This window comes from Rhodamnia argentea, chromosome 6 (assembly GCF_020921035.1).
Source record: "Rhodamnia argentea isolate NSW1041297 chromosome 6, ASM2092103v1, whole genome shotgun sequence".
Classification (NCBI taxonomy): Eukaryota; Viridiplantae; Streptophyta; class Magnoliopsida; order Myrtales; family Myrtaceae; genus Rhodamnia; species Rhodamnia argentea.
In genome coordinates, this window is record NC_063155.1 from 16,292,774 (window position 1) to 16,304,051 (window position 11,278).

The 11,278-nt window shown below is 43.8% G+C and overlaps 1 protein-coding gene across 1 annotated transcript; it reads right to left on the minus strand.

Annotated features, from left to right (window-relative positions):
* Positions 1-4,990: 4,990 nt before the first annotated feature.
* Positions 4,991-8,935, minus strand: LOC125315506 (disease resistance protein L6-like). The gene is made up of 5 exons (XM_048280668.1): positions 8,160-8,935; positions 6,822-7,959; positions 6,442-6,711; positions 5,086-6,342; positions 4,991-4,999 (listed from the first exon to the last, which is right to left on the minus strand). The coding sequence occupies exons 1-5, from the start codon at positions 8,831-8,833 to the stop codon at positions 4,991-4,993; spliced, it is 3,348 nt and encodes a 1,115-aa protein (XP_048136625.1). The 5' UTR covers positions 8,834-8,935.
* Positions 8,936-11,278: the final 2,343 nt, after the last annotated feature.

Below are 11,278 nucleotides of genomic sequence, written 5' to 3' on the forward strand. Positions count from 1 at the left end.
GCGGCCGACGAATGGCGATCGGCAAGGATTGGAGACGGTGACCGGCGGTCGGTGACGGGGACGCAAAAGAGGCGATTAGCGGATGGCGATCGGTAGCCGGCAACTAGCTAGTCAAGGACATTTTCATCCAAAGATAATTTTAATTATTTATATTTAATTTTATTCTTTTCTTTTTTCTTTGTTCTTTTTTTTTCGTTGCTGCACTTGGCAAGGGCTAGATAACCCTTGTCGGCCATTGGGCGAGGGCCCGGCAACCCTTGACGGGTGCTAGTGTGAGTCTTAGCCCTCGCCCCTATGCCTTTTGATGGTGGCTTGGCTCGGGGTGAGGGTTACCTCGCCTAAGTAAGGGTGGCCTTCGCAGTCTGCTTCAAGGGCGGCCTTGCCCGGGTGAGGCTGTCCGGCGATCCTCTACGAGCATCATCGGAGATAAGCAATGTGCGAAAAAGGAAGGAAAAAATTTAAAATAAAAAAAGTAAAAAAGGGAATGCGCTTATTCAATTCCGTCTGACTCGTTTTTCGAGAATCGTCCCCACCCATCCCCCCCTCTCCTTATCCACCACTAATGAGTAATATATCTTGCCACGCCGATCCATTCTTCCACGAGCTCTCCCAACACCTCTCGATTCCCCTCCCAAAGCATTCGAACATTCCCAAAACACCCCTGCCATTCTCATGCCGTTTCCACAAGACGAAGGGCGTTTCCGTCATTCCGCGTCCCGTAACGACAACGGCCCTCTTCGCGCTTTGTAATCGCCCCGCGACTGTTTGAACTCTCCACTCAAGGGCCTTGGTTTCGTCCCTTTCTTCTCTCCATCTCTTCGTCGTCTTCTTGGTTCTCTCTGACCCGCTCCAATGGCTCTGCAACTTTCTCTCTCTAGCCCCCCTCGCACCGTTCCAGCCGCGCTAAACTAGGATACGTCAAAACTGAAGTGTTGACTTTTTTCCTGGTCCAAAGTTGGGATATATTTACTCACAAGGTAAACTATATTCGAGAGTAGAGGACAAACTTAGCAAAGAAAAAATTTAAGGATGAAAGAGATATTCATGGAAAACTTCCGTATCGATTCAAATAATACAATCTGAATCTGGTCCCCATAAAAAAAGAAAAATTCACAATCAAGACCCAACCCTATTGCTTCTTCTCATTCAATTAAAATCCAATAAATCATTGGATAGTCAACTAAATCACAGAGAGGCTTCTCGATTCTCCACATATAGGTGAGGACAACCTTGAACCGGGGTGTCACGCCCCGATCCCCGAGCCCGCAACAACCCTACCAAAACGCCTCTAGTCAAAATGGACGACGTCCCAGGCACGTCATCGACCCATTACTTTTATCTTTTATTAGCGCACGCGGAACGTGTAATTTCCCCAAACAAATATAAAATCTACATGAATAGAAAAGTAGGATGTCAAACAAACAACCACATCAATTAACAACACACGATCATTTTTATTTAATTATCTTGTTAACCCTGTACATACAAGCCCTACCTCGGGGCCACTTTCTACGATCCTCAAAAATATCAGTTCATGGTTAGGGGTTAACACCACTCCATGCTACTAAAAAAAACGGCTCCTCACTTTTAGCTTCCCACAGCTAATACCTGAAAAATGGTTAACAACAACGGGGGAGATATAAAATCTCCGTGAGTCAACGCCTAAGTTCGAGTAGGACATTGACTCGCTCAAGGCAGCCTAAACATACGGGATAATATCGATAGCAGAATAGCGTGCGACTCACGCCACGCTATATCTATCACATGACCAAGTACAATATCACAATGAATCATCAATCACATGCAAACTTACCCCGCCTTGGTCCATACGACGAACATTTCATATTATAACAGCCAACAATATATAAACCAAAGCGTTCGACCAGAACACTCATCACGATCTCATACATAATGTATCACACGTGTTCCGATTATTAGAGATCATCGGACCCAGCGCACACGACGGGTGTGGCTTAACACTACGACCGGCGGTGTTTAACACTACGGCTGGCGGTGTCTACTGGCATGACCAGGCTTCGTCCCTTACTTCCGACGACGGCGTCCGATAGTCCGTAAGATTCGTACGACCGGCACGACACGGAACTACCGGGAATCCTTTTAGGGGCATCGGTCCTTCACAAGCTGCGACCGGCGTCTAATAAGTCATGTCATTCCGTACGACCGGCACGGCACGAACTTTCGTACGCCCGGCACGGTATAATCTCCTCATATGACCACGCAAGCACACGAGACAATCAAGTCAGCTCTTATCTTTGCATTTAATTCAATGCACTCACAAGCAATCATGCTCAAAACTTGGCCCGAGGTCATTTTTATGTTCAAAATTCAGTCCACACGTGGCCACATAGTTATACAAATCATCCACAAGATTTTGCAACCATAAACAGGATAATCACTCATATCAATCCGGACAAATAGCGGTAATTACATAATCACCAAATAATAATACAATAAATGTCCAATAATAATAATAATAATAATAATAATTATACAATAATAATTAATTAACGTAATTAACTATCTCAATCACGTTTAATTAATCCAACATGATTAGCTATTCCGGACTTCCATTAATAATATTAAATCTATCCTTAAACGCAGTTAATTTCCTATTCAGAGTTTAGGGGTTAACTCACAACTCCTGCGTTTGATGTCGAGTCGGGCGCGAAGCGATGTGAGTTCGAATTTAAATCCACATTCAAATTCGCGGCAACCAACAGAACTCACACGTTGGATCCTCGAGTTGGCGCGGCGTTACGGGTTCGATCATCGGTCCGAGTCGGTTCAAGCTCACGGGTCGGCCTCGGTTCGGGTCTCGCGATTCTTGTTCACATTCCCAAGGAGCTTCGGATGGCTAGGTGGTTCATCGTCGGGACTAAGAAGAAGTCGGGAGTGATCGGGCGGATGTCGAGGACTCAAAGGCGTGGGCGGCGTTTGGGAAACTCGGGACAGCGGCGTCGGGAAGTGATCGGGATGGAGCACGGCGGCCCGGACCGCGTCAACTCCCCGTCGTGGCCCGTGGGTAAAGCGGCGACTCCGGGTGAAGCGAGGGCTAGAGGTGGAAGGCGACGGGATGAAGCAGAGGCGCGGGTGGCGGAACCGCAAGGTTAGGTGGCGGATCGGGGCCGGCGACGGCCGGATCCGGGTTGGATAGAGTTCGGCGCGGCGGCACAAACCACGCCGGCCCTTGGGCCGGCCGACTCGCGAGTATCAAGCGGACCAACGGCGTCGAACCGAAGTTGGCACGGCGCAAACTATGTAGCACCGACACGCCAAACCCCTCGGCGTGTCGGTGTCGGACACACGTCGGACTCGGACACGCGTCCGATACGCTCCGACACGCGTTCGACACGCGTTGACGGTCCGACACGTAGTCAATGCCGGCGACACGCCGGGGGACACGCGAGTCGGTGAGGAAAGAGGGAGGGGAAAAGCGGATCCGAAGGGCGTAGAACGGTGGGGGAAGGGGGAAGAGCGTTTCGGGCCATGAGAGAGATGAGAGAGGGAGCCGGTGACGCGAGCGCCCAAGCGCAGAACGGCCTTCGTGTGCGCCTGGAGCGGAGAGAGCGAACGAGCCGGAAGACAGAGCGAGTAGCAAAAATCATGGTGGTCGACGGGGTTGGTTTCGCGAGACAGAGAGGACCGACGAGAGAGAGGGGGTGAGATTTTTTCAAGAAGTGAAGAGACGAGAGGGGGGGCAACAGAGAGGAGAAAGAGAGGTTTTCGGGGGTGTTTTCAAAACAGAGGAGAGGGAGAGAGAGAGCGAGAGAGAGAGAGAGAGGAGGAGAAAGGTGTCGGAGATTTTTTAAAAAGTAAAGAGAGAAGGGGAGGTGACGTGAGAGAGGAGAGGAAGCGTGCAGATAACAGGATTTATTTATTTATTTTTTTATTTTCTAGGTTGGTTGGGATCAAATTACGGAAGTATTCATGGCATGAGCTTTCTTTGGATTATAAGAACTCTTTTAGTAAATTTTCTATTTTATAAAAAATTATAAAAATAATAATATATCATGCATATATAAAAAATATTCATTTAATATATAATGTATCATAACGTGTCGAAATTTTCTATTTTTTTAAAAAGGACGTGTCGGCGTGTCGTGTCGTATCGTGTCCCGTGTCGTGTCCGTGCTACATAGGGCGCAAAACGACAGCTGGGTGGTGGTCGTGCAGATTTTTGGGGGGGGGCCTGCTCGCGCGAACAGAAAAAGGAAAGAAGAAGAAGAAGAAGAAGAAGAGGGGAGGGAGGAGTGGGGTCACGTCGTGGGGGAGGGGAAAGCTGAGAGAGAGAGAGAAAAAAACGTGGGGAGGGGAAACTTGGGCAGGAAGTGGGGGGAGAAAAGTCAAAAAAAGATAAAACTTGGGGAAGAGGGTGATTGAGGTGGGCAATGATGTCAACTTAGCTAAAGTGGGGTGGCTGCACAAATTGGGGAGGGGAATTTCGACGGAAAAAGGGAAGAGAATTGGGCCCACATAACTTTTCAAAAATTCCTTAATTCCCTTGTCTCAAGTGCATAAATCCCACGGCAATTTGGTAATTTAATAAATAGATATCGGACGGTCACTTGACTCAAATGACTGAGGGTAAAAATGATATTTTCGCATTTAGGGCTCGGACAAAATTAATTCGCGCTCGACGAGTCTGTGGTATTACAAATCAAAGTTTGACTATTCAAACTTGACTTTTTCTAACGGACGTTTTGGAACGACCAATCATCCTCTCTTAAATCCTCAAAATCCAAATTTACTTTCCACGCTGGAATTTATAATTTCCTCACAAATGTTGAAATTTCAGGACGTCACACGAGGTGAGCCACCGGACTCATTTTCATTTGTCCTTCGATTTCTTAACCACCATATTTCAAATTTTTGCCGTACGTAGAACTTACAATTACATGGCAAACGTCGTCGCGGCCCAAACCCGGCCTCGGAGTCGGGGGGAATAATAAATTGAAACCCTTGAGGTCGCTCAAGTGCCCTGAACAAAGAAACAAAACGAGAAACAAAATGTTAAAACCACTCTGTAACTGCAAGAGATGGTCTCCAAAGCAGAAGAAAGAAGACCTGCCTCAAATATCGACAAATAATCCCCCATTCACAACGATTGCGGTCGGGCAACAGCTCGCAACGGATGACATGGCCACATTTTAAATCCATAGTTGAGGTGTCAGCCAAACACTCCAACAACCCGCAATCGCAAATCCACAACCTCTTTAAAGATTCCAAGTGGTTTAGACCTTCCAGGCCTCTTAGCTTCGGACAATTTGTTACTTGGAGCTGCTCTAGCTTTCTCAGTTTCGATAGATCGGACATCCATTCAATCGAACTACAACTGTTGACATTGAGGGAGGAAAGGGACCCCAATTCCTCAAGGCCGTGAATCGCGACTTGCAGCTTGCATTCCCTCGGAATTACCTGTTGCAGATTCTTCATATGCGACGGATCAAGTATTTCCGGGAGGAAGTCACACTTATCCAAAGTTAAAGATGTCATTCTTTTCATTTCCGACTGAAACAGTGCGTCCAGTCTTCCAAACGAGCATCCCCACATGTAAAGTTTCTCCAACTCCGGAACAAATATACTAGAGAATTCCGGCATTGAACAGCTACGGAATTCCAAGGTTGACAATTTTACCAAATTGGAAAAATCTAGCGGTTGTGCGATCGCCACATTTACAAGTTTTAACTCTCTTAAACTAGACGGGAGCTGGGGGAGGAATCGCACATTTGGGGAGCCCAATGTCGGTGTTTTCAGCTGAGATGGGGTACCGATGCTAGTAGGAAGAGGACTGAAACTCTCCAGCTCCCATGTCGGACAAGTCAAACTAGGGGGAAGCTCCGGCAACCGTTTAATATAAGATCCGGCTAGCTTGAGTTCTTGGAGATTAGAGAGGCGATTCACCGCCGTGGGTAATCTAGATATTTTGGTCCATGACAAGTCTAGGATTCTCAAACAAGACAATCTCTCAATTTCTTCGGGTATTTCGCCGGTCAAGTTCTTACATCCTCCGGCGTCTAAAAGTACAAGCTTATCCAACTGCCAGATTGCACTTGGTAATTTTGTTATCCCCCGTGAGCTGCTGATCCCGAGTATTGTCGGTTGCTTCAGATTGCCGATTGAATCGGGTAGATGACTAATACCTGTCATTAACAAATCCAACTCGATCAATGATTGTAACTTCCCAATCGAGTTCGGAAGTTCCTTTATCTCCCCACAACAACATAATATCAACCTCTCCAAAGACACCAGCGTGGATAAATCCGGTGTTCTCGTTAATCGGTGGCAGTGGCTGAGATTTAGTACTTTTAATTTACTTGCCACCTGCAAAACAATTTCATAAAACATTTATTGATAAACGACCTACAATAAATAATGTAAAGAAATGATTTACGAATACAAGGAGTGGGACTCATATCTTACTCTGATCCAGTCAATCCTTTCCTCCGAAATATCGCTGCATGAAAGGTCGAGAACGGCTAAATTAGTCGGATGAAAGTTTTTCGCCTCAAACTCAAGAGAGAAATCACGGCAAGAAAGCCATGTCAAACTGGGGAAAAGACGATTGAAGTCTCCAGCAAGGGACACACTTTCTCCGTGAAAGAACCTCAGCTTCTGTAGATTAGCAACCTCGTCACCCGTTAGAATGCCTTCACGATGTCCAAGTGACAGTGCTTTAATTTTGGTACTCCCCTGACGATGGAAACACCAAGAAGTCCACAAAGTGAAGGTCAAAATAAAACAAGTACAAGAATAGTCTACAACAATCCCCAGGAAAATAAATTATTACTCCCTTTTTATACCTCTTTACCCTTTAGAATGCTCCAAGTTTCTTCAGGATTCCATACTCTGCTGCGTTCACTGGGATCTTCGCAATTCTCTTGACGAACGATTTCTCTTCCAAGGTCCCGTACTTGGTCATGCATCCAAAAAGTTTCGTCGTCTTTGATTTTTATCAAGGACTTGAGACAGAGGACCTTAATGGTAATGTGTGGGTGGTATCCACAGGCATCCCACATGTAGAAAGGGTATGTCTTATCATCTTCAATAAAAAAACAAGCTATATCCAAAAATACTTGCTTTTGCTTATAATCCAACTTATCGTAAGATATCATCAATTTACTTTGGACTTCATTGGGAGGAGCATCTTTTAGCTTCTTCAATGTGGCTTCCCAGAATTCTTTCGACTCATTGTTAAGGGATGAACCCGTAACTTCAAGGGCTAAAGGAAGCCTTCCCAAAGTGGAGACAATCTCATTTGAAAGGGAGAAAAATTGATCTCGAGGAGAGTCTCTTCTAAAGGCATGCTTACTGAAAAGCTTAAGAGCGTCATCGAACTCCATTTCACGTACTTCGTAAGAAGTAACTTTTGAAAACTTTTCTACGGGGCATTCACTGCTTGCTTCTCCCTCAATCCTTAGGACACTTTGATCTCTAGTAGTTGTGATAATCCTACTTCCCATACCGAACCAATCGCCTTTTTCTGCTAGACTTTTGAGTTGCTCTTTCCCATCCACGTCATCCAGAACAATGAGAACTTTTTTACTGCCAAGAACTCTCTTGATCATGTTGATCCCCTCATCCACGTCATGAATTCGCTCAACGAAAGAACGAGAATCAAGAAACTCGGATAGCAATTGTTTCTGCAAATATACCATACCATGGCGTTGTGACGACTCTCGGACATCTGAAAGAAAATTGCAGTCTCTGAAGTAAGAAGACAGCCGGTTGAAGACGCACTTGGCAAGTGTTGTTTTGCCAATCCCGCCCATTCCGTGGATTACGAGAAATTGTACGCTGTCAGATCCCACATCCAACATTTTGATAAGAGCTTCTACACGATCATCAACTCTAACTAGATTTCCAGTCACAATCTTTTTATTTCCGGCGTTCAGCTTATCCAACACAGTTCCAATTACAGATTTTATCAAATCCGCTTGGCTGCAACAAAGTAACTACCATGTTAAGAATGTATTTTATATTGCAAAACTACTCCCCAGGAGACTCAATTGCCCATACAGTTTGCAGAGATTACACGAAATAATCTAGCCGTTTAATAAGTAACCGTTTCATTCTAATGTTCCTTGAATGGAGAGGATAGGAAATCTACAGAAGACAATAGAAAAGTTTAAGACATTTACCCTTCATCTCTTTTCCAGTTCCATCCCTTGACCTTGTCCACCTCAATAAGAGCCTTTTTCCATGATTCTACTTCAGTGCAAAACTTCTTCTGGTGCTTCGAAAGTGCTTTGCTGTATAAGTTTGTTTTGAGTTTGACATCGTCAGGCTCCACATCCAGGAAAATCGGCAAGATCTCTTTATTCCCGTTCGATTTGGAGGCGCACTCAACCATGTGCGCGAGCTCTCGAAGGCACCAGTGACTCCAAGCATAATTCTTGGAGAAGACGGGGATGTAGATCTTGGAGTTCTCGATTGCTCGTAGAAGTTCATCGCCGATCCTTTTACCGACGTGGAGGGATTCACTGTCTCTAAAGACGAGGATCCCGGCATCATCCATGCCATGGTAAAGAAAATCGGTGAATTCATGGCGGGTGTCCGCTCCTCGAAAACTTAGAAAAACCTCATAGGAAGGTCCTGACGATGCCCTCGAATTCGTCTCTTTCGCCAGCGTACTACGCTTCTTCGAGGTCGGGCGGAGACGGATGCAGAGGTATATGAGGAGAGCGATGGAGAGCGCGGAGAGGCTGAGGATTCCAATGAGGACGCAGAGCTTGAGGCTGGGGAAGGGAGTGTTGGAGCTGAGCCCGTGAGGTAGAAAGCCGTCGAGAGGTTGGCGTTCGCCGGAAACTGCCATGTTTCCGGTGGAGCGAAGAGCGACTGCGTCGAAAAGGCTTAAGGGAGTACGTGAATGGGTGAGAATTGAAGAATGAGGGAGCTCTGTTCAGGGAGAGCGAAAGGATCTTCTATGTCGTTGTTGATCTTAAATTCCAAATTAAGAATTTAAAAAGAAGGTAATGAGAGGAGGTCATGAATACTCAAAGTTGCAAGGGAAAGCAAGTCAAAAGTCTTCCACCATCTCGCTTGCTTAGCTTTTCTTTTTCTTTTTTCTTTTTTCTTTTTAAATCCAGTCTTGCAATGCAAAATATTGTATGAGATTAAATTGTAAGTGATGCGACAAAAAAGAAAAACCAATCACAATATATTATCGAAACTTCTGTTTTAGAGCAGGATTCAATATCGGACTTGAACAGTTTCTCTCAATTATTTTAAGAAAGCTTGACAATGTTATTTGAATTAGGTATACATCAAACTCGTCACTGAATAGTAAATATCTACTTAAAATCCTAGCTATGCTCCTTTCCTATCATGGTTTTGTTAGTACATAGACAAACAAGATGGAAGTGAGTATTGTCATAATACTATGCATGATGAATTTAATTTGCTGATAAGGCTCCGACATCTTAACTATAGGTGATCGAGAAATATTTCACGTACAATTCTACGGGGTCTTAAAACATCATGATACCATAGCGAGCCACATTGGTTACATAGCAATAAAATTTTGGTTTTATAGCAAGAACAATTAATAGTCATGCATTTGGTTTTCACACGATGTAAAATGAAGGCTTGAATCGAAAAATGGCATGCGGGGTACGAAATTATTTAGGAAATTCTTGTCTATTAGTCTCGCTCAAAAGGTGTGTCGAGAAAATAGAATGCCTTCTACGAGCCACCCCAGAAGCTTCCTAGAAGTTTTCCTGGGTCAATTGATGGGTTGTCGTCATGGAAGTTTCTATGTCCCATACATTTAACGACAAATTCGAACTCTGAGAGCCAAAGCCTTCAAGATAGAGGATACAAAGTGAAATCGGGATACAAAACGAAGATGATTTTTGAGCTTTTCTTTATTTTAATCATATAATTGAATGATTTTTAAAAAAATCCAATCATTCTTTGCATCTACATCAAGTACGACTCTCGAAGGAATCATCATCAGCCGTCCGATGCGAATACCTGCTTCCAAGTCAAACCTCGTCATACAATCAGCGGGGCCCAGGAAAAAGCATATTAAACGAGGTGGGTGTCACCATCATTGAGGGCCACTCAAAACAACGAGAGAAAGCAAAGTCAAAAGGTCTTCCGCCATCTTTGCTTTTGCTTAATTGCAAAGAGAGAGGTGAAGACAAAAGCCGACAAGACCGACTCGAAAGGAAAAAGGGAGGAAAAAGGAGGAAAAGACTTGGGAGCAAAAAGCAAGTCAAAGTCTTCCACCGCGTTGCTTTGCTAAGTTCCATCGGGGGACGAGAGACGAGGCAGTAAAAATCAAGCACAATATAACAATTGTATCGAAACTTGTATTTTACGGTGGAACTCAGCATTAAGTCGCACATTTTTTTTTTTATAGGCCTAGCATCCTAAAAAAACTTAATCCAGTCTCAATTCTAGTGCAATTTTTTTTTGTCACATAAAAAAACTTAACTTTAGGTTTAATTACAATTCTACCCTGAATTTAGGCCCAGTCTTAATTCTACTCTAAGTTTTTTTTTTCTCGTAGAAAAACTCCAGCTTTAAATCCAATTTCAATTTTACCCTAAATTCTCTTTATCTCTTAAAAAATCACAAATTTTTAGTTAATTGCTCCCATTAATCCTCCATCCAAAATCGTCGTTAGTGATCTTATGTGGAATTTTCACGTTATTGCTATAGTTTTCCGACAAAATTCAAATCCAAGAAAACATTTTTTAGAGATAAAGTTTCATATGAACCCAAACGTCTTCTTAGATCTGAAATTCGAGTAAAAACTAGAGCAATTAGTGTTGGCTTTCTTCAATTGCTCTTATTCTTAGGAGAGTCTTCCTTTCATCTCGTTGGGGGAACTTCGATTTTGCACTTAGTCTTCAATCTCTCGTGCTCGGGAGTGTTCCATTTCTCGGGGCTCGGGATGCTCAAACAACTCATGCTTAGGAGCTTTTCATCTCTTAGTTGGAATTTTAGACATAAGGTTAATAGGACATGTTTGTAACTCGAGTAAAAGTTGATATTTTTTTCGTGAGACCGAGAAACTTTTAGAGTAAAATTGAGATTGGATGATCAAATTGGGACATAATCTAAAATTGTGGAATTTTACATGGGACAAAAAAAAACTGTTTACGGTAGAGCTGGAATTGAATATAAAATTGATGGGTTTTTATGGGACAAAATATTTTTGTTAGGGTAAAGTAGGGAAGCCGTTTTTCTTAGGTGTTTTAAAAAATCTAGATGTCCGATAATAGTATTTAAATTCAGTATACTTTAAATT

Bases quoted from the DNA above. Each gene is read 5' to 3' on its own strand.
- LOC125315506 (XM_048280668.1), bottom strand. From the start codon at position 8,833: ATGGCAGTTTCCGGCGAACGCCAACCTCTCGACGGCTTTCTACCTCAC. The intron at 7,960-8,159 runs GTAAATGTCTTA...ACTTTGTTGCAG, and splicing joins AACTGGAAAAGAGATGAAGG to CCAAGCGGATTTGATAAAAT. The intron at 6,712-6,821 runs GTATAAAAAGGG...TTCCATCGTCAG, and splicing joins GCATTCTAAAGGGTAAAGAG to GGGAGTACCAAAATTAAAGC.